The 21,882-nt window shown below is 38.9% G+C and overlaps 1 protein-coding gene across 8 annotated transcripts in view; it reads right to left on the bottom strand.

The window, feature by feature from the left end:
- Nucleotides 1-5,610: 5,610 nt before the first annotated feature.
- The window catches only part of GPATCH2L (G-patch domain containing 2 like), a 50,717-nt gene continuing 34,445 nt past the window's right edge, over nt 5,611-21,882 (bottom strand). For 4 of the 8 annotated variants that reach the window (XM_057730906.1, XM_057730910.1, XM_057730908.1 and 1 more), the window contains exons 9-10: nt 12,494-12,588; nt 5,611-6,207 (exon numbers count right to left, since the gene is read on the bottom strand). In XM_057730906.1, coding sequence (XP_057586889.1) covers nt 6,047-6,207; nt 12,494-12,588 — 256 coding nt within the window. In that variant the 3' untranslated portion in view covers nt 5,611-6,046. Of the gene's footprint in view, nt 6,208-12,493; nt 12,589-21,882 lie in introns of those variants that run through there. The other 4 variants (XM_057730911.1, XM_057730913.1, XM_057730912.1 and 1 more) reach the window with 2 other exon arrangements.

Raw genomic sequence — 21,882 nt, 5'->3', positions numbered from 1 at the left:
ACACCTTCACAACATCTAGAACACTAACATTTCTGGCTAGACGTACTTTTAACTGGTTTTCAAGATGGAAAAGAAAAATTATGTGATGTTTTAAAAGATTACAAAAATTGAAAGGAGAGCTAAACAGTCTATACATGTGTATTAATCACTTTTTTTGTTTTCTTTTTCTTTTTTTTTTTGGCCACACCACGTGGCTTGTGGGATCTCAGTTCCACTACCAGGAACTGAATCTGCACTCTTGGCAGTGAAAGCTCGGGGTCCTGACCACTGGAACGCCAGGGAATTCCTATTTTCTGTTATGATGTTTTGACATCTTATAAAACCTTTCTGGATGAGAGACTGCCCCTCCCAGGGCTGGCCAAGAGACTCAGCCCACAGCCTGCTTTTGATGTGCAAACTAACCAGGTCTGATGGAGACCACACCTCCTCTATCTGGCCTGCACACCCCAGAATGCACCATCCCAGGGCCAGGCACCAGGCACCTGGAGCCCACCACTATAGCCCTAAGGCCCCCGGGATCATTCACTAGCCATCCCTAAACTGTTCTCCCTGCCCTGCTTTGCCTTTCCCGAGAAAACCCCAGTCAAAGCTCTGGCCTAAACTTATTGTTTGCTCCCATCTTCTGCCTCCTGACCCAAACTTGGTGTTCATCCTGTGGGCCTGCGCGACAAGCCATGCCTCTTGTTTCTAGGGGAACTGCAACAGTAGACTTTTCTTTCAATGGCACTGACTTCTCCGTGCCACCACTCAGTCACCTTTATAAAGATCCAGGGACGAAACATGAGCATCTGAGGAAATGATACTAGATAACTCCTCTGTAGCCACACATGTTCCCAGAAAGAGAACGTTGGTTCGTAGCCTTTTAGTAATAAAGTAGGGCCCAGGCCAATTCACACAAATAAAATCTAAAGAAAAAATGTCATGATTTCATTTCAAAGGGTACTGTCTTCTGCAACACTGAATCAGACAGCAAAAAAGTCAGACAACAAAAAAATACAACACACTGTTATTACTAGTTCCCAACCTCTGCAGAATCACTAGCTGAAATGTAAAACAAAGACAACAGGGTGTGATTAAGTGGGATCACTGAAAATTGATTTTTACACGCTCTGAAGTACTGAGATTAATTCCCAGTAAAAGATTACCAATAACTCAACAGGTATTTATTACACAATAGCTATGTACTCAGGGTGGTTTTTTCTTTCAATTATTTTTTTCATTTTTGTAAGCCGCACTTTAAGCGCTTCATTACGATGCTGGAAAAGACATGACATTTTCCCATGAAACTAAGATGTAATGAACAGGTATCATGAAATCATGGATGGCAGTACCTTACACAAATGTTTAACTGTCCGTTGTGAAAAATAATGATCACTCACAGACTAAAAATCCATTGTTACATTTTAATCCACTTTTAAAAGATTGTTTCCAACAATCCATCTAAAAATGGCCTCGGTGGCATTTTTCTCATCGTCCTTTCTCAATATTTCCAGGAGATCTTTCAGGAACTTGAGGGGAAAAGTATGGGAAATAAAGACATTCAACAGTTTCTGCAAAGAATCATAGACAAAACATCTCTGTACTTATGGGGGAAAGTATAAGAGCACCTAAGAGCTTAGGGGGATACCAGTACATTAAAACATTTCTTTTTAACGGTGGCAAAGCCTGCAGTTCTTAAACATCATCGTGCACCAGAGTCCTCTGGAGGGCTCATAAGAGTGCTGGGCCTCACCCTCAGAGCTTCTGATTCATTTCAGCAGATCCAGCGGGGGAGAGAAAGTGTGGATGCTATTGGTCTCGCGGCCTGCACACCCCTGCTCTAGGCCTCTCCTTCGCTTCCCCTGCCTTCCCACTCTGGACCTGGCCAAGTTTCCTTTCCTTGGTGAACATCTTCAGGCTCTGCCCCTTTCTTCAATACTGTGCTTGAAAAGTTGTTTTTTACTCCCCACGTTTGGCAATTTTACCAAGTGCAATGCAGTGGCAGGAAAATTTTTTCTTTTAGCCCTAAGTTTGTTTTGCTGGGCTTGTTAAAAACCTTATAATCCACACTGTGCAGCAAGATCACTCAATCTCCTTGTTTCCTTTTGATGTTGCTATTTCCAGGCATTTGATGTTCATCTTTTTCAAGATCTTAATATAGGTGAAAGCATCTCTGGGCCACTCGAGTTTAGTGCTAACAGCAGAACCCACCAATTTCCTCACCTTTTCCTTCTGTACCAGTTTCTAATGGGGTAGAAACCCAACCTGACTGCTGTCAGTATCAGTAACTCCACTAACTGTCACGACTGGAGTGGGAGGTAGGGAAATACTGACAAGTAAAATGGGCAGCTCAAACATTAACAAAAGAAGCAGCTGACAGCAAAAGCAAGCTGCTTCTACCACCCCTCCCACCATCCCATGAACCATGATACAGCCTTTATAAGCTATGCCCCCAACTAGACTGTATCCACAGCTGCTAGAGAAAGTCATTCTGTTCTCATCCCAGTTCAGACAAGATTCACCAAACAGAGAACACTGAAAACAGCTTCCAATGCTAAGATTTTTACATAGCCTGATCCCCAGGAAACACAAAGCTTGTGGCTCAGAATCACGATAGTGAAGCCAAAACAAAGCAAAGACTTGAAATGAACCATGCATCACCAGGAGCCTTTGCCTGGAGCCAAAGTGGAAAACCCATCATATCAGCAATGTGCCAGCCTAGCTCCTTCCTCGAGTGACACTCTATGACTTGTTCAACTCTAAGTGACTTCTGTGATAACTCTGCTCCTATACTTTTAGTATCAGAATTTGCTATGCTGTGGTCTAGATTGCATTTCTGGATCCAAAATGCAGAGATAAATCAGATTCATCTATTTGGGATTTAGAAATAGTTTAATCACCTGTCCTACATGTTGAGCTTTGCTTATTTAGCCAAGGATGCCATAAGCATCACAGATTAAGCAGCTTTATTTCAGCTTTTGGTCATTTTGTTGCCAAAATGGCCTTATTTGCAGCCTATTTCTATAGCCCAGCAAAACAGTGTCATCTGAAATTTCCACTTACATTTGATTTCTAATAGACTCAAGGCTAAATGGGCCTATTTATTACATCACTCAATAAAGATCATACTCTCCTCCTCCAAACTTGGCACCATGTAAACAGCTATTAATTTCCTCTTCTGAACAGTTTTCACCAAAAAGCAACACAAGTTTTGATGCAAATGAAGTTGTTCCCTCTTAAATACTGCATCTGAAAAATAATGCCAATTTCCCTTAAACTCATAAGCAAAACTATGCTTTATGAATGATGCTCATGCAAGTAGATGTCTTGACTTTCGCCCACTGTGAAAAATATCCAAGATTAGGATTTAGATAGGCAGACCGTACAGCAAGCTGGGATAGATCAGAATCCTGAAATAAGGAGGAATTATGGAACCCAGCTTCAGTTATTACTTTTGAGCAGATCAAACAAATGTGAGCTCAACGATAACCCTCAAAGGAAGTCAAGCTATCATTTTTTTAACGGATTTCAAGACCTGATTTTGAAATATCTTTCGTTGAGAGGTAACAGATTTTTCTTAATTTATGACTATACATTTTGCCATATAAAAAGGAAATTTAAAATTTAAGATTCAAAATACACTTGATTCTAAGGTTATTCCTCTGGAATGGACTCATATGAAAAACAAGGAGAATAAATCAGTGAGTAATTCTATAAGCACGCTCATGCAGCAGCTTAAAGTAAGGAGCACAATTTACAACCCTGTGTTGGAAAAGTATTTGTGTGCTTAACAGCTATTCTCTTAGGCAATTAATTTTCTCTCCTACTTATTTCAGGTAGATATGGCATTTTGGGTCGCTCTCTGTTGAAAGTATTCAAAATACGTAGGAAAGCTTGACCACGAAAGATAAATATTCTGTTTATCTGGCATACTGTTTCAAAAATATGAATCTCAGAGTGACTCAGGTCTATCAATGAAGAACAAAAGATTATAACCCAGGGCCAAGAAAGCTGAAAGTCTGGGATTTTAGTCTTGGCTTGATTTATGTGATTTGAGGCAAGTCACTAAGCTCTGTGACTGTTCTTGACTCTAAAATGGTAGCAATCACCTACCTTTACATCATAGATGTTTAAAATGTAAATAAAGTTACACATATAAATTGTTTTTAATCACAGGTAGAAGGAATTATTAGCCTACACGTCATGAAGAAAAAGATGCTACCTGAACTACACAGGTCTCAACAGGCCATGATCACAGGACTGATCTCTGCATGAGCCATGGAGCTCAGTGCAAAGAAAATAAAATGATTATGTTCACGGATTTCTTCCTTAAATTCAACAAATTATGTTAGAAATGTGTGCCTCAGGACACTATTGGGACTAGGTAAGAATGCACATATGACAACAAAAAGCTACCTTCATCATTAAAACAACTGAGTAGAACCACTTTATATTCAACAGACATTATGTTTTCTATACTACCGTGTATGGGTGCAGCCCACAGGGAAGGGAAGGACACTTGCCACTACACGAGAACCTGGGTGGCTCCCAGGAACGCTGGGCTGGCTTTAGCACTACTCCTCACTCTGTGGTCTCCACCCCTCCCTCCCTCCACCGTATTCCTCATTGTGGACAACTGCCATGTCTCACTCTTCCATAAAGCTCTATGTAAACTTAGCTTCAAGTCCCCATTTCCCACCAGATTCACACCCGCCCCGCTGACAAGGACATCCTGGAGCCACCACTGATGAGGACAGCAATCGTTAAAGGAATACGCAAGAGCAGCCCACTGTGACGTTCTGTGTGAGAAAGAGCGACAACTGCACTTTGAGGAAAGGAGGCTCCGTCCCACCAGGTGCAAGCATGGGAGTTCCTCTAGAATGTCACCAGAGCAGCGGGCACTTGAGAACAGCTTCTGTGTATTTCAGAGTAAAAGCACTCAATTTGTAGGAAAAAAGAGCCTTTCTGCCAACCAGGGCCCTGCATGACAGACACTCTTTATAATACTTTTTTAGAAAGGGTGGCTTTTCTCCAGCAGCTCTAGGCAGTCACTTATTCCTCATTTTGACAAAAGAGCATCCAACTTCAGGCATGGCTGTATATATAACTACACGCAGCTGAGCCATCATAAACACGCCACTATAAAGGCATGTCAAAAAGACATTTTTCCTCCCCAAAGTATGGCCCCAAGAAGCCATTATTATAATAGAGTATGAATTTCTGCTACAGGTTATTGACCTATAATACTAACAATAAAAGTCTCGTTTAGTACATAAAGGCTTACACCGTGACATGAAGTATTAAGACACGATCTACTGACTATTTTAAATTTGCTGAACACCTAAAGCACCTTCTTCATTACACCAATCTGTATGTATATATACAGGTCCTCTTTCAGTAGAACACAGACTTTGGAGATGAGGCAACGTACAATGCAGCTGCTGGCAATTCCAACAAGCCATCTAGAAAAATGGAGTCAGTTTCCAAGGCCCATGCTGCTGGTGTCTCTTCCGAGGCTCCAAATTGAGTACTTGGTGGATTTATCTTATTGGCACTTTGCTTGAATCAAGACCAGGCTCAAAGGCAAGTCTTACCTCCTGCAAACAATTCCACACATTGGTCTTAAATCTGTGTTTAACTTTGTTTGGAACTGGCTGCAAATTTGGAACTTCCTCAAAAGGTATTAAAAGCTCTACACAAAAAATACGCAAAAGCAGTTACTAATTTTTCAAGAAAAAAGACATACCTGCAAAAAAGCAACAGCTCTGTAAACAGAGCTGTAGGTGACTGTTGGGACAGCAATAGCAATGTAACAAATATAGCACAGGATGACCTTTTTAAAAAAAACTGTTGCCCCAATACTTTACAATTAAAAAAAAAGAAAAAAAAAGATTTCCACAACATGATTTTCTAAGAGAAAAAGTCCACTTCTTTGTTTGAAGAGGAGTCAATCCTGGTGGCAAAAGGACTGGGAATGTCAATTAAGATATGCAAGACAATATAATATGAAGTCTATTATTTGTTTCAATAACATCCAGTCGGCTCTTGGTGGGTGAAATACTGCTGTCTAGCTGTATCCAGGGCTCTTTTCTTGTGGCATTTTAAAAAACGTAGCTGCAGTTGAGTCAGTGGCTTTCTCTGCACCAGAGGTCCTGACCAACCACTCAGAGTTTGGAGATCTGGGGGCCTGTGATGCTGGTGTGGTTGGCTCCACTGCATCCATGTGAACTGGTAAGGGTGTTACAATAAACGTAAGGTGGAAAAAAATCAAAGAGAGACAAATTAGAATGAGAGGCATGTCAACACAAAACTTTTTTTAATCCTTATATTTTATGTCCTATTAAACCAAGTGGCCACAAAAGGTTTCTCTCTCTTTTTCTTAACCAAAAAATAAACGCAAGATTTAAGTAAGATAAGTACTATATTTCCACCTCAGAAAATGGGTTCAACTGAACAAATGAATAAATTCAGTAGTACCAATTCACAACGTTAAGGATTACGTACCACACACTGTACTTTGTAAACACTGCATACTTATAATCTTATTTCTTAATGCAAACTCTCAGAAGTAGGTATCATCACCTCCATTTCCATGGATCAGAAAACTGAGGCATAGAGAAAGTGGATAATATGTCGGAGACCCAGCAGGGCTGGCTAAGTAGCAAGATTCAAACTCATATACTGCTGCAAGCCCTCACTCTTTCTCTAACATCCTATGCCTCCAATATGACAGTGTTACCAATAAACACTGAACAATAAGGCAAATGGTAGAAAAATCACACAACCAGGCTCACGTTTTTTCAACAAGCACATTAAGACATTCTGGACAGGATAATCATCGCTTTTGCGGGGCTGTCCTATTGATTTTAGGACACTTACCCTTCGGGACCCTATCCCTGAATGCCAAATGCATTCCCCAGTCATTGTGACAACCAAACACTGTCCTCACATTTCCAAATGCCCCCTGAGCAGAGCAGTACAAACACCATCACACCCACTCTGTTGAAAACAAATATATACTAAAATAGAGCAAAATCTTAAAAAGTTTCATTTTTATCCTGTCACAATAATTCCATTCCCAGGACTATAATCTAGAAAAATAATTTTCAAATTATAGGTCACAAAATCAATGCAGTGGGTCATGACCAATACTTTCTTTTTTCTTAATGAAACAGAACAGAAAATATCAGATTGCACCCAAGGGTTTATTTCAGATTTACAGGTACACCCAACATTCAAACATGAGTTTCTTACTGTGAGTTATCAGAAAAAAAAAAAAAAAAACCTTGAAAGCTATTAACTATGGCACATATTCAAGAGTTTTTTAGAGGGCAGTGGCCTTCAAACATTTTGAAACCTCAACCATAGCAGCAAGAAATACATCTGACATCACCACCCAAATCTCTCTCTCGCTAGTTCTCACACCACGTGTGCTCATTCACTCCTATTTAAGTGAAAATAAATTTCATAAAACTATACCTACCCTTACTACATGGTCATCAACCATGGTGAAAAAACTCTGTCCTAGAACAACTTTTTTTTTGCTACATATTTATTATGGTAAAATATATATAAAGTGTACCATTCTAATAATTTCTAAGCGTACTATTCAGTAGCATTTAGTATATTCACACTGTTCCACAACCATCACTACCATCCATGTCCAGAACTTTTTCATCATCCCAAATGGAAACTCTACCCATTAAATAATAACTCCCCATTTTCTTCCACCCCTAGCCCTCGTAACCACCATTCTACTTTCTGTTCCTATGAATTTGATTGTTTTAGGTATGTCTTATAAGTGGAATCATACAGTATTCATCCTTTTGTATCTGGTTTATTTCACTTAACATGTTGCCTTCATCCATGTTGTAACGTGTCATAATTTCATTCTGATAATGAAGGCTTTCAGACTGAATAATAACCTATTGAATGTATATACTACACTTTATTTATCCATTCATCCAGTGATGAACATTTGGGTTGTTTCTACTTTTTTTGGCTATTGTGAATAATGCAGCTATGGACATGGGTGTACAAATATCTACTTGAACTCTTGCTTTCAATTCTTTTGGGTATACATACAGAAGCAGAAGTGCTGGATCACGTGGTAGTTTTATGTTTAAAATTTTGAGGAGCCACCATATCTTTTCCCACAGCAGCAGCACTATTTTACAGTCCCACCAACAAGACACAAGGTTTCCAATTTCTCCGCATCCTTCAAACAACATGTGTTGTTTCCTGGTTTTTTGTTTTTGGGGTTTGTTTTTTTTTTATATAGCCATCCTAAGAGCTGTGAAATGACTAAGAAAAATTTTGTATATGTTCTCCTGGAGAATGGTGCAATACTTTTCACAGTAAAACAGCATAAGAACACGACTGAAATGTCCATCAAACATGGTTAATTGCGGTATGTTCACCATACTCATACAATGGAATACCGTATATACGGCAGTAAAACATGAATAGATTCTGGTAGGGTAAGACCTGAATGAATCTCAAGAACATAACTGGGTGAAACTTGTATCTTATAAAATATGACACTCCATTTACACAAGCTTCAAAACACGCAAAACTAGACAATATACTGCTCAGAGATACATATCTCTGTCAAAACTATTTTAAAAAAACAAAGAATGACAAATGATTAACCAAAAATATATCTCAGGATAATGGTTACCTGGGAAGAAAAACTGAAAGGCGATGTTCTTTTTCTTAAAAGTGGATGGTGGGTACATGGATACTTGCTGTATTGTTTTTCTTTATACCTTATATATCTTCTATAAACGTTCTTTTGTGGCCATTCAATATTTATTTTAAAAAAACATTTTTAACTTTAAAAAACATTTAAACTTAATCAAAAGGCACAGCAATGAGAATCTGTCCTATGACTCCTGAGACAAGGGCCAACCTAAAATGGAGCTACGGACTCCAATCACAGGATTAGAATACTGAGAATAACTCTGTTTCAACCTTAAGATTCTATTCTCTTATTCATACAACAAATATCCAGAGATTGTTCTATTCATATAACAAATATCTAGAGATTGTTCTACGTGTGTTCTATGTGTGGAGTATTATTTTTTAGATGCTGGGGGTACAGCAGTGAGCAAGACAGGTAAAAATCCCTGCCCTTGCGAAGGCATCACTAGCATCGCTGGCCTGGCACTTGAAATCTTATGTAATTAACAGGTTAATTGTTGGGTACCCTTCCAAGGACACATATCCTACCCCAGGGTGAAGAAGGTCAGAAAAGGCTCTTGGAATGGCCAAAATAGTCAGGAATTCCCTGGTGATCCAGTGGTTAGGACTCCACACTTCCACTGCAGGGGACGCAGGTTCAATCCCTGGTCAGGGAACTAAGATTCCACCAAAAAAAAAAGGGCTCTTAACAGAACAGCTTATTATCCCAATTCTCCTTCACCTAAAGCCATGTGTTTACTTTTTGAAGGAATGGGATTTGCACACCCAAAGTTCTGATTTGCCATTCTAATGAAGAAAATCATCTCAAGGAAAAGAAGTCTTGTTTTCATCTGAGTTCCTTATGTTTCTTGTAACTACCTAGTCTCTCAAAATTTTCAGAAAATAATCCTTCTTTCTTTTCTAGTTATATTCTTTAAGAACATATACAACAGGGACTTCCCTGGTGGCACAGTGGTTAAGAATCCACCTGTCAATGCAGGGGACACAGGTTCGATCCCTGGTCTGGGAAGATCCCACATGCCGTGGAGCAGCTAAGCCCGTGCGCCACAACTACTGAGCCTGTGTTCTAGAGCCCGCAAGCCACAACTACTGAGCGCACGTACCACAACTACTGAAGCCTGCAAGCCTACAGCCCGTGCTCCACAACAAGAGAAGCCACCTCAATGAGAAGACTGTGCACCACAATGAAGAATAGCCTCCGCTCGCCACAACTAGGGAAAGCCCAAACACAGCAATGACGACCCAACACAGCCAAAAGTAAATAAAAAAATAAATGAATAAATTAAAAAAAAAAGAACATATACAACAGCTGGTTCACTTCAGCATGAGGTAGACATTGCTGGGCATTCCCTATTCTGGTGTATCGACTTTAAAAGCAGGTTAACACAGTTACTTACTAGGACCCAGGGACGCATCTGTACACTAGGCACCTGCATGTTATAAAACCATAGAAGGAAGGGGAGTGGAGATAAAAAGAAGAAAACAGGTGCTATATTTTCAAGATGGATCTAACTAACGATCCTATGAAAGGTCCTTTTCCCTGGCCTTTGTTAATATTAGTACAAAAAAGACAGGAAGGCATGTTATTCCTTTCTGCTCTTCACCTTTCTAGCCTTATTAATATCTTTAAATCCAGTCAATTTCAACTCAAAACTTTCCACTAGGGGGGGAGGGGAAAAGGGAAGATTTGTGGCTGCATGTTTAAGAAAGAAGCTGAATTCATCACAGTGACAGGGGAGAGTGTTGGTGGAGATCTGAGCTATTTATTCTTTTAGGAAAATCCTATAAAGAATGACACAAGGAAGCCTCTATCTGCAGTCTTGTTCATCACACTGGTGAAGAGTCCGATAACAGATGTATGCAGGAGCGTGATTTAGTGCCAGGAGCTGGCCCCTGATGTGTATTAATACAGCGGCAAAGCGGAACGCACCTCTCTTCATCACTCATTTCTATAGAAGAGGTGGAATCCGAGATGGCCCGATGTTAGGCAGAGCAAGCCCATTTGTTCTACTGACTGATGGCGCAGGCTCGGGCTATGTCCTTCACCTCCATGGGGCACTCAGGTTGTGGATAGAAAAAAAGAATGTTCAGTGAAGCAGGCCTTAGCCAACAAGTGAGAGGAGCTGGGCTCAGTAGGGGAAATGTTTAATGCTCAAGTCTTGTTTAATACCTCCCAGTACATTTCCTGATTTGAATGTGGAATAAGGATTATAAACTCTTCTCAACAATTCTTCTCTTATAAACAAATAAAAACTAAAATTAGAAGCTAGACATCAAGGGGGAACAAAAGAACAAAGAGATAAAGAGGGGAGACTGTTTCATTGCTTCCAATTCCACAGACTGGATGAGGATCTGGGTTCTGACCTGGGGTCATGGTTTGGAACCAGTCCTGCTGGATACGAGACCAAACACCTTCAGTGTTTAGAAAGGCAGCTCAAGAGTCATAGGGAAATTGGTCTGATCTTGGCCCTACAATTTATCAACCATGTACCCTCAGCAAGTGATTTAACCTCTCTAAGCCTCTATTTTCCCGTATGTAAATCGGGAATAAAAACAGTGCCTACCTTATAAAGTTGTGAAGATTAAGTGAAATAATTCACACAAAATGTTCAGCTCAGAGCATGGTCATGTGAAAAAATCACTAAAAAAAACTTACTACAATCATCAGACCCGTGAATTAAGACTGTTCAGTATGAACCATTATCAAGCAGCCATTCCAAACAGAGGCTCAAAAAGGTCAATTTCAGAGTATGCTGAAACTTACTAAGTAAAGTTAGAAAGAGAGAGAGTTCCTATCTGTCTGAGGTCTATTCCTTACTCGGGTATCAGTTCTCTGATCTATATAATATATAGTATTTTCTGAAGAAAATAAAATAATGTATGATATACTTAATTCCCTCTGAATGAATTTACCATCATCAAGAAAAAAATCATAGGTATTTCTGATAGACCCTACAAGCAGATTTGCTCTTTTTAACCAGAGTAATTTACCCTAAAATGTACTGAAATACACAAAGTATTATATCCTATGATAACTAATTACATTTAATTATCTTCAATATTCTTCTGATATAAACACATAATTATCCACCTTTTTTCATTTAAGGATAACATACATATAGGGTGCATAAATCATAAACGTGCAGCTCAATGAATCTTTACATGTGTATATACTCATGTAATCCCCACCAGTTCATGATATAAAACATTTCCAACATTCCAGAAGAGTTTTTTATGCCCTCCTCTGGTCACTACCACCCACTGAAAATAACCACTATTTTGGTTTCTGTGAACTAGTTTTGCCCAGAAAACCTTAAGTTTTAACTTGGAAACTTAATTAGAAATTTAATGAATGGTAAAATATTAGCATTCTACTAGACATTAAAACAGAGATATAACTGACATTAAAACAGTTTGGTAACAGTGTATTGTACCGTATACCAAACATGAAAGTAAGTAAACCCATGTGGCTCCTTCGCTACTGACTAAACTGCCACCCTACCAGGATTTTCATTACCACACACCTAGTGTCCTGTCTGTGCTAGAGCAAAAGTACAGATGACTAAAGATTGTTGATAGTGGCGTATAGGGACTCTAACTCAAGAAAGCTGCAGACAGAGTTTAAAAGCACAGACTTCAGGGTCAGGGAGACTTCAGGCAAATTATTTCTCATATTCTCAGTTTTCCCACATAAAATGGGAATAAAACAACCTACCTTCTCATAAAGGTGAGATGAAAAGGTATATAAAACATACTTTAGTGCCTGACACACAGTAGGTGGTCAATAAAGGATAACTACATATATAATTACCGGCACTTGGGCTGGACAAAGACGCTGTGGCCACAGGTTTCCGTTTCCTCTTGATGTCACGTGAACATGGGGGTCCCAGGTGTATGTTTGCCTGTCTGCACATATGAGAAAGAAAAAATATTGTTTTAACTTTGGAATTCTTATTGTAAGAGATTATGTTCAGCCCAGATGAAACCCGTGACCCATTACAGATATATACTAACAAAATGGGCACCATCCTTTGCCATCAAGTATCAGTACAAGATTATTCAGAATTAATCATAACTTACTCTTTACACACTAGATATACCAATTGTAAACTTCTTACCTGAATTCAGAACAGCAGACATTCAAGATTAATTTCAATAAATATGTTTCATTACATGCTGTTTTTTGTACAATTATTTTTCATAAAAACTATAACCGCAATTGTTCTAAACCCACTAATGAAATACCTACTCCCAAGTGGTAATATATTGAAAAGTTTAATGCTGCATGAACACAGATATTTGCATAGAATTTTAATAGGAAGTTTAACCCTTCTATCGCTATAAATCTGGATTTTTAATAGTGTCTATATCAAAAAATAAATGTTTAGTTTCTGTGATTTTTAAAAATATTAATTATGCACCAGTAATATGTTCCCTCAATCGAATATTCAGTTTATTAAAAAAAAAAGAGAGAGAGCTTCAAAGCTAGAAAAGCAAAAGATTCTCTGAAAGGCAATGGACTTAACACTGAAATAGCTGGTATGCTATTTTTTTCATTTAATTTTTATTTTATATTATAGTTGATTTACAATAATGTGTTAGTTTCAGGTATACAGCAAAGTGATTCAGTTATACATATACATATTTCCGTTCTTTTTCAGATTTTTTCCTATATAGGTTATTACAGAATACTGAGTAGAGTTCCCTGTGCTATACAGTAGGTCCCTGTTGATTATCTATTTTATACATGGTAGTATATACATGCTAATCCCAAAGTCCTAATTTATTGCCTCCCCCACCCCAACCTTTCCACTTTGGTAACCATAAATTTGCTTTCTGTGTCTGTGAGTCTGTTTTGTAAATAAGTTCATTTGTATCATTTTTTAGATTCCACATGTAAATGATATCATATGTATTCATCTTTCTCTGTCTGATTTGCTTCACTTAGTATGATAATCTCTAGGTCCATCCATGCTACTGCAAATGGCATTATTTCATTCTTTTCTATGGCTGAGTAATATTCCACTGTACATATGTACCACATCTTCTTTATCCATTCCTCTGTCAATGCACATTTAGGTTGCTTCCATGTTCTGGCTATTGTAAATAGTGCTGCAATGAACACTGGGCTGCATGTATCTTTTCAAATTATGGTTTTCTCCAGATATATGCCAGGAGTGAGAATGCTGGATCATACAGTAATTCTATTTTTAGTTTTCTGAGGAACCTCCATACTGTTTTCCACAGTGGCTGCACTAACTTACATTCCTACCAACAGTGTAGGAGGGCTGCCTTTTCTCCACACCCTCTCCAGCATTTGTTACCTGTAGACTTTTTAATGATGGCCATCCTGACCAGCGTGAGACGCTAATTCACTGTAGTTTTCATTTGCATTTCTCTAATAATTAGCAGTGTTGAGCATCTTTTCATGTACTTTTTTGGCTATCCGAATGTCTTCTTTGGAGAAATGTCTATTTAGATCTTCTGCCCATTTTTTGATTGGGTTGTTTGTTTTTTTGATATTGAGCTGCATGAGCTATTGTTATATTTTGGAGATTAATCGCTTGTCAATCACTTTGTTTGCAAATATTCTCCCCCATTCTGTGGGTTATCTTTTCATTTTGTTTACGGTTTCCTTTGCTGTGCAAAAACTTTTAAGTTTAATTAGGTCTCATTTGTTTATTTTTGTTTTTATTTTCATTAGTCTAGGAGGTGGATCCAAAAAGATATTGCTGGACTTCCTAGGTGGCACAGTGGTAAAGAATCCACCTGCCAATGCAGGGGACACGGGTTCGAGCCCTGCCCTGGGAAGATTCCACATGCCGCGGAGCAACTAAGCCCGCGCGCCACAGCTATTGAGCCTGTGCTCTAGAGCCCGTGAGCCACAACTACTGAGCCCATGTGCCGCAACTACTGAAGCCCACGTGCCTGGGGCCCGTGCTCCACAAGAGAGGCCACTACAATGAGGAGCCTGCACAACACAATGAAGAGTAGCCCCCGCTCGCAGCAACTAGAGTAAGCCTGTGTGCAGCAACAAAGACCCAACACAGCCAATAAATAAATTAAATAAATAAATAAATTTATAAAAAAAAAAAGATATTGCTGCGATTTATGTCAGAGTGTTCTGCCTATGTTTTCCTCTAAGAATTTTATAGTATCCAGTCTTACATTTGGGTCTTTAGTCCATTTTGAGTTTATTTTTATGTATGGTGTTAAAGAATGTTCTAATTTCATTCTTTTACATGTAGCTGTCCAGTTTTCCCAGCACGACTTATTGAAGAGGCTGTTTTTTTCTCCATTGTATATTCTTGCCTCCTTTGTCATAGATTGTGTGACCACAGGTGCGTGGATTTATCTCTGGGCTTTCTATCCTGTACTATTGATCTATATTTCTGTTTTTGTGCCAGTACAGATACTGTTTTGATGACTGTAGCTTTATAGTATAGTCTGAAGTTAGGGAGCCTGATTCCTCCAGCTCCGTTTTTCTTTCTCAGGAGTGCTTTGGCTATCTGGGGTCTTTTGTGTCTCCATACAAATTTTAAGATTTTTTTTGGTTCTAGTTCTGTGAAAAATGCCATTGGTAATTTGATAGGGATTGCACTGAATCTGCAGGTTGCCTTAGGTAATACAGTCATTTTGATAATATAGATTCTTCCAGTCCAAGAGTATTTTTTTCCATCTGTTTGTGTCTTCGATTTCTTTCATCAGTGCCTTATAATTTTCAGAGTACAGGTCTTTGACTCCTTAAGGTAGGTTTATTCCTGGTATTTTATTCTTTTTGATGCAATGGTAAATGGGATTGTTTCCTTAATTTCTCTTTCTGATCTTTTGTTGTTAGAGTACAGAAGTGCAAGAGATTTCTGTGTATTAATTTTGTATCCTGCAACTTTACCAGATTCATTGATGAGCTCTAGTAGTTTTCTGGTACCATCTTTAGGATTTTCTATGTATAGTATCATGTCATCTGCAAACAGTGAAAGTTTTACTTCTTCTTTCCCAATTTGGATTCCTTTTATTTCTTTTTCTCCTCTGATTGCTGTGGCTAAGACACTGGTATGCTATTTTAGTTCCCTACTTCCTCCTTCCTCTCAACCTAGATAGCTCCTACCCCTAAGGACCAAGTTAAGTGTCACATTTACACAAAGCTTTTCTTGAACATTCTAGGCCCTATCTACCATGAATCATTTAACCAATGTACATGTATCCTGTTTCCCTAATGAGGCTAATCTCCTTGAGAACAGGGACCATATTTACATGTCTTTCATAATTTTCCAATGATCTACCAACTTCAGCACAAGGCACATACCTGATCCCCATGAAATATCTGTTGAATAAAACTGATATGAATAAATAAAAGTTCTAAAAACAAAATACTCAATTGTACACTTATGGGTGGTTAAAATGGTAAATGTTTTTTGGGGGGGGTGGGGGGGCAGGTGCGCCACACCACACAGCTTACAGGATCTTATTTCCTTGGTCAGGGATTGAACCCAGGGCCACGGCAGTAAAAGTGCCGAGTCCTAACCACCGGACTGCCAGGGAATTCCCTAAAATGGTAAATTTTATGTTATGATATTTTACCACAATTTTTAAACCATAGCCAGAGTACAAAACATATAAAAAGGACTCTAATAAAATTATATCAGATGAACTCCTAGTTGGTAGTCCTATTTGGGGAATCAAGTCTTACGGCTTAATAGTCTTAAAACTGAAATCTCAGTCAAACTTATAAGAGAACTAGTTAACAAGGCAACAAGACTACTGCTAAGCGGGCAAATTTTCCTATTCAGAGGTCCCCAATCTGGCATCTTCCACAGTTTAAAAGTATATGGGCCTGCACATGGACATGCGCGCACTCTCTCTCTCTCTCTCTCTCTCACATACACACACTCTTTAAACAGCAATTCAATTTATATATAACAAAAGATAAGAATTTGACTGAAATCGAAAGAAATTTTTTAGAATGCAAAAAACTCTACAACAGGCAGATATTTACCATATAAAGCCTGTGGTTTGGAAAATTCCACACAAATCACCTTATATTGATCATTCACATCTATACGGCAAAAGAGTTAACTATAAGTTAGGTACTCCATGAATAGTTAATTCTGAAACCCCAAAGTGAAATGTAAGTATAAACATTGAAAACAGGGAAATGATCCATTTTTCATACCTTACGGAGTCCTGGGAATAAGTCTAAATCAGCATGCTGATTTAATAATAAGAAACATGGAGGACAGAATATCAAAGGTAGACAGGCCTAAATGCAGAAGTGGTAATTCCCTTTGAAGCCAAAGACACAGGCAGAAAAGTGATGCTACAAATTTTGTTTCTCCTCAAAACAGAGAAATGTACAGAATAAAGCTTCCATCTTTTCCACAAACAATGTACTTGAATATAAACTGCCCAAGCTCTTTGCTCTAATTTAATCATGCTTCTCCTAAAGACCTTCAGAAAGAGAAACAAGTCAAACAAAGGGTAACAGTTTACAGCCACGCTCCTTTCTTCTTTACCTTAAGCTCACTAAAGGATTCTCCAAAACTTTTCAGGTTAAATGTCAACACCATTTCTTCAAACTAAACTACGTTATTAGACATTAAGACAGTGGCTACCCTTGAGCTGTGGGTAGTAGGGGAAGAGAGGCAGTGACTAGAAAAGGCACAGGGAACTTTTGGGATTCTTTCTGGTAATGCTCTGTTTCGGGATCTGCTGGGTTATTTGTATGTGGCTTCATGAAAATTCATCAGGTGTATATTCCTTTGTACACTTCTCTGTATGTATATTTTCCTTCAAAAAAAGTTTAATTGGGGACTTTCCTGGTGGTCCAGTGGTTAAGAATCTGCCCTCTAATGCAGGGGATGCGGGTTCCATCCCTGGTCAGCAAACTAAGATCCCACATGCTTCAGGGCAAATAACCCTGCATGCCACAACTCCTGAGCCCATGCACCTCAACTAGAGAGCCCACATGCTGCAAACTACAGACCCCACGCACCACCACTAGAGAGAAGCCCATGTGCTGCAACTAGAGAGAAGCCTGAGCACTGCAATGGAAGAGCCTATAATGCCGCAACAAAGACCCAACGCAGCCAAAAAGAAAAAGAAAAAAAAAAGAAAAAAATATTGCTTCTTCAAGGTCAATGTTTATAACATACTAAGTTTGGACAGATGCAAAATAACAAGCATAAGAAAAGCACTCAAAAGGGTTTTAAGACAGTAATTCTCAAAGTATCAACTTGAGCTAAATGAAATAAATACTGCCTTCTATTTACACATCATCCATCATTTCACAGCTCTGTGTTTTATATATGTCAGTAAGATGGTTGAAGGCACACATTATCACTCCTTTATGGACCTACTCAGTAACATTTATTTCATGTTTTCAAGGAATGACACATTTTGGAGTAAAAAAGATGAAGCCATTTATGCATCAAAATGTTTACATTTTTAACAATTTTAAATGGAAATACGGTGGTTTTTTTAAATGATTTTTTTAGTAAAATGAAAATAAATATTGCCTACCTACTATCCTGCACACAGTTATTCCCTGCACTATTTCTACAGCATCTTTAGGAGGCTGCTGGGGACTCAGAGGCTTAGGTGGTCCTTGCACTACCAGCCCCTCTGGGCCTTGCTTCTTGGATCCCCACTCATCCCTGCTCAGTGATGTTAAGGGCTTCGGGGTTAATTGTCCCTATGTTAAATGACCCCCAACTGCTAAGCCTTCAGCCTTTTACTTCTCTGTAGTAAATGATCTACTTCTACTACCCCATTCCCACTCCTAATTGTTACACCTTCAAATTTTGTAAATTCCTCTGGTTATAACTTAGGAAAGAACTGAAGGCTTTCCAAACCCAGGTAAGGCAGTTTTTGTTGTAATAACCTTATTTTGTTGTAAAAGTATATACTTCTGTGTGGACTATTTCCTTTCTACACAGAAGGAGTCTTTTTTACTCAGGAGGGATCTTTTTGCTTCTTTCATTGTTCACTGAGTTTTTACTGAGCCCGGGGCGGGGGATGGGGGTGGTAGGGTAGTGAACAGAACAGACAGTCTCTTCCCTAATGGGCTTGAAGCCCAGTCCTGTTTCCATCTGCACAGCTTTCCTAGTTACAGAATCTGCATAAGAGAGAAACTGAGGCAGAGAGAGAGAAGTCATGCTCATTCCTAAAATTCAGGTTAGTGGTCCTTTCCTCTTAAAATATTTCTCTTAATATCATTTCCAGGTTGGGGAGCTATTTCTTAAAAGGCAGAATAACTTCACAACTTGGGGCTGAGTACAGAAGGGATAGTTTTCTTTACGTCCCTTCCTAGTAAAGATGTGGGGAGGGAGGATGAGACACAGTCAAACTGTTACTGTAGGACAGGTTTCAGTGAACCCTAGTAATGGTAGAGTTTACAGCTTGGGAAAATCTAATTTTCCCTACTTGGGAAAAATCTTAGAGGACAAAGAAGGAAGAGCACTCAGGACGAGCCAGGGGAAAGCCAAGACGAAGCTGGGTGCTCGGAGCAGGAGGACTAAGGGAGACGGGAGATGCTGCGCTGTGCAGCACATTCAGAACGTTAGGCAAAGCTTGCACAGGAGTGGAGAACACTGTGTGGCCTGGAAGGGCCCCCTTGTGTTCTGTGGGAACCTGAGCGTAGGGGCAGGCAACTGCTGCAGCTCAGCTTCCTATTCAAGAGGCAATTTCAGTTTTCTGTTTATCCCCCCAAAATTCCGTATCAATAAGTTGCAGACATAAAGCATTAAGGAAGGAAAGGAAAAACAGATTGAACTATCCTCACCCCCGTTTTCACTTAGGAGTATTTAACCACTTGGCTCCCTTTCTGTTTAATGTGTTATTTCTTTAATTTGTGTTGTTTCATTTGTGCATCATGTTACTTTTTGTAGACCTTTTATACTTTGATTATTAAACTACTACATTACTTTGGTTATTAATTACTTTTTTGTGTTCTGAAGAAAAAAAATTGTGTTTTACTCTAACAGTGTCAATGTCTCACAAGACAGAAACTGAAAAGGGACAACACACAGGCGAGGCATCACAAAGGACAGGGGAAGAGTGTGAGCTTCCCCTTCTCACCAACACACAGACCCCCATCCTTACCGGCTGAAGGGCAGAAGATTTAACTAGATTTTTAAAAACTCTTTTTAAGAGCAGTTCCCAGTTGCTTTTGTGTTGAACCACATACTGTGTGAGGAGGGACAGGACCTTTCAATTTGCAGGGGCAAAAAAGGCTAAGTATTAGTTAAGCTAAAATCTCTACCAAGTTACAACTTCCTTCTCAACTGAAGTCACATATGGTTATCAGAATCATGTAAGGAGCTTTCACAAAATATACATCTCCCACCATGCTGGGATGGGAGAAGAATCTGTAATATGTTTATTTTGAAATTCTTCCTCAGGTAATTCTGATAAGCTTCTACCTACTGTGAAAATTACTGAGCTAAAAAAAAATACTCCAAATTCCCAAAGCCAAGCTAGTCCATAAAACAGATCTAAATATTTAATTTAAAGAATAACGGAATGACGAAATGAATATAAATGTAGATAAAAGTATTGTTCCCCAGTATGCAAGCAATTAACCCAGAGGAAAAACAGAAGACGCTCGTTCTATTTCATCTGATCTGGGTCTCAGTATTTTGGGGGCACTACTTCTTTCACAGTATGAATGCCGGGTCAGTACTTCCCCTAAAAGCATCACATTCAGCAGCATTTGCCAAAAAGAACTCAGGGAGGTGGGGGTAGAAGGAACATTAAAAACGATAAATACACTCTTTAAAAATTCTTACTTCAGGAAAAATCACTAAATTCACATCATAAATGTGAAGGTGAATACTGAAGATTAACAATTAATTGAAAGAGTATTCTGTATATCCACACATAAACAAAACATCTATTTTATTTTTTACTTCAGGTAACTGAAAAGATCAGGTGAGTTGTTAAAACTGCTGTGTTACTTAGGAAACTGGGCAGATCACTATGTCCCTGGGGCAGGAATGTACTTTAAGGGGAAAAAAAAAAACCTCACTTTGAGAAATACATGCATGTTTAATAGAACCAATGTTGGCAAAAAATAAAAATAAAAATAACTGAAGTGACTGCTTTAGATTTAGAACAAAGATGTTTAGAGTCACTCCTAAGGAAAGAAAACAGTCTTTGTCTGCCGATGGCAAGCTAATTTAAGGAATAGTTCACCTTCAAAAATCACTCATTTAAAAAACTCACTGAAAAAGTTCATCTTTTGGTATGAAATAAAAATAAAATTTATCGTGAAAAGGTATTTATTTGCTGTACTTTTCCTTAAACACACACAAATAAGTAACATCAGGAAAAAATTATCGATATTTCTAAGGCCCACAGGTCATACACATCATATATTACAATTATTCTCCTTAATTACTAATCTATTCACCTCAATTACTTTTAACAAAAATTTATGGAGGCCTACACTCTGCTGGATGTGGAGAGGTTGTACACAAGATGACTGAGCCCAGGGCCCGTCCACCAGGGGCTCACAGCACAGTGAGGGAGGCCGATGGGTAAAGAACTAAGACACTGAGCTGTAATCAAGGAACAAGGAAAGTGCAAGGGTAAATGGGGAAAAGGAGGATTAAATCTAAGGAAGTAGAGACCCCTTCCTCACATTTATCAAACAGCCAGTAGGGGAGATATATTTTCACAGACTTGCACATATGAGAGGATCCAAGCCTATGACACTAGAAGCAGACAGAGAAAGAAAACCACCTCACAACTAGAGGACACAAAGGAGGTTTACCTAATAGGAAGAGACCCTGGCATTCCCACTAGCATTTTCACTCAAACCTAACCCTCAGCAGTCTGTGACAAACTGCTTACTAGCACCTGAAAATTCTCCGTAATCTACTTCCCTTGGCTGGGCCAAGGTTGGCATATCATGCAGCTGTTTCATGCCACCCACAGGAGCAGAACAGTTTCACATCAGTTGGAAAGATGGGTATATTACTATACAATAGCAAAACAGAGAGAGAGAAAATGCTTTCATCATTCCACTCTGGCAGTAAGATGCCAGCTGGCTGAGAGCTGCTATAAACAAGACTGTCCAACAGAGGACAAAAGATTCCAGAACTGTGTACTATATAATGGGAAGTTCCAGTAGGATTGGGCAGCCTTATGGACAATATTATAGCAGAAACACTTCCTAACACATAATCAAAACCAAGGCAC

The sequence above is a fragment of the Hippopotamus amphibius genome, chromosome 4 (genome assembly GCF_030028045.1).
Source record: "Hippopotamus amphibius kiboko isolate mHipAmp2 chromosome 4, mHipAmp2.hap2, whole genome shotgun sequence".
Lineage (NCBI taxonomy): Eukaryota > Metazoa > Chordata > Mammalia > Artiodactyla > Hippopotamidae > Hippopotamus > Hippopotamus amphibius.
Note: the sequence above shows the minus strand (reverse complement) of the source record. Positions and strands in the feature narration are given on the sequence as shown.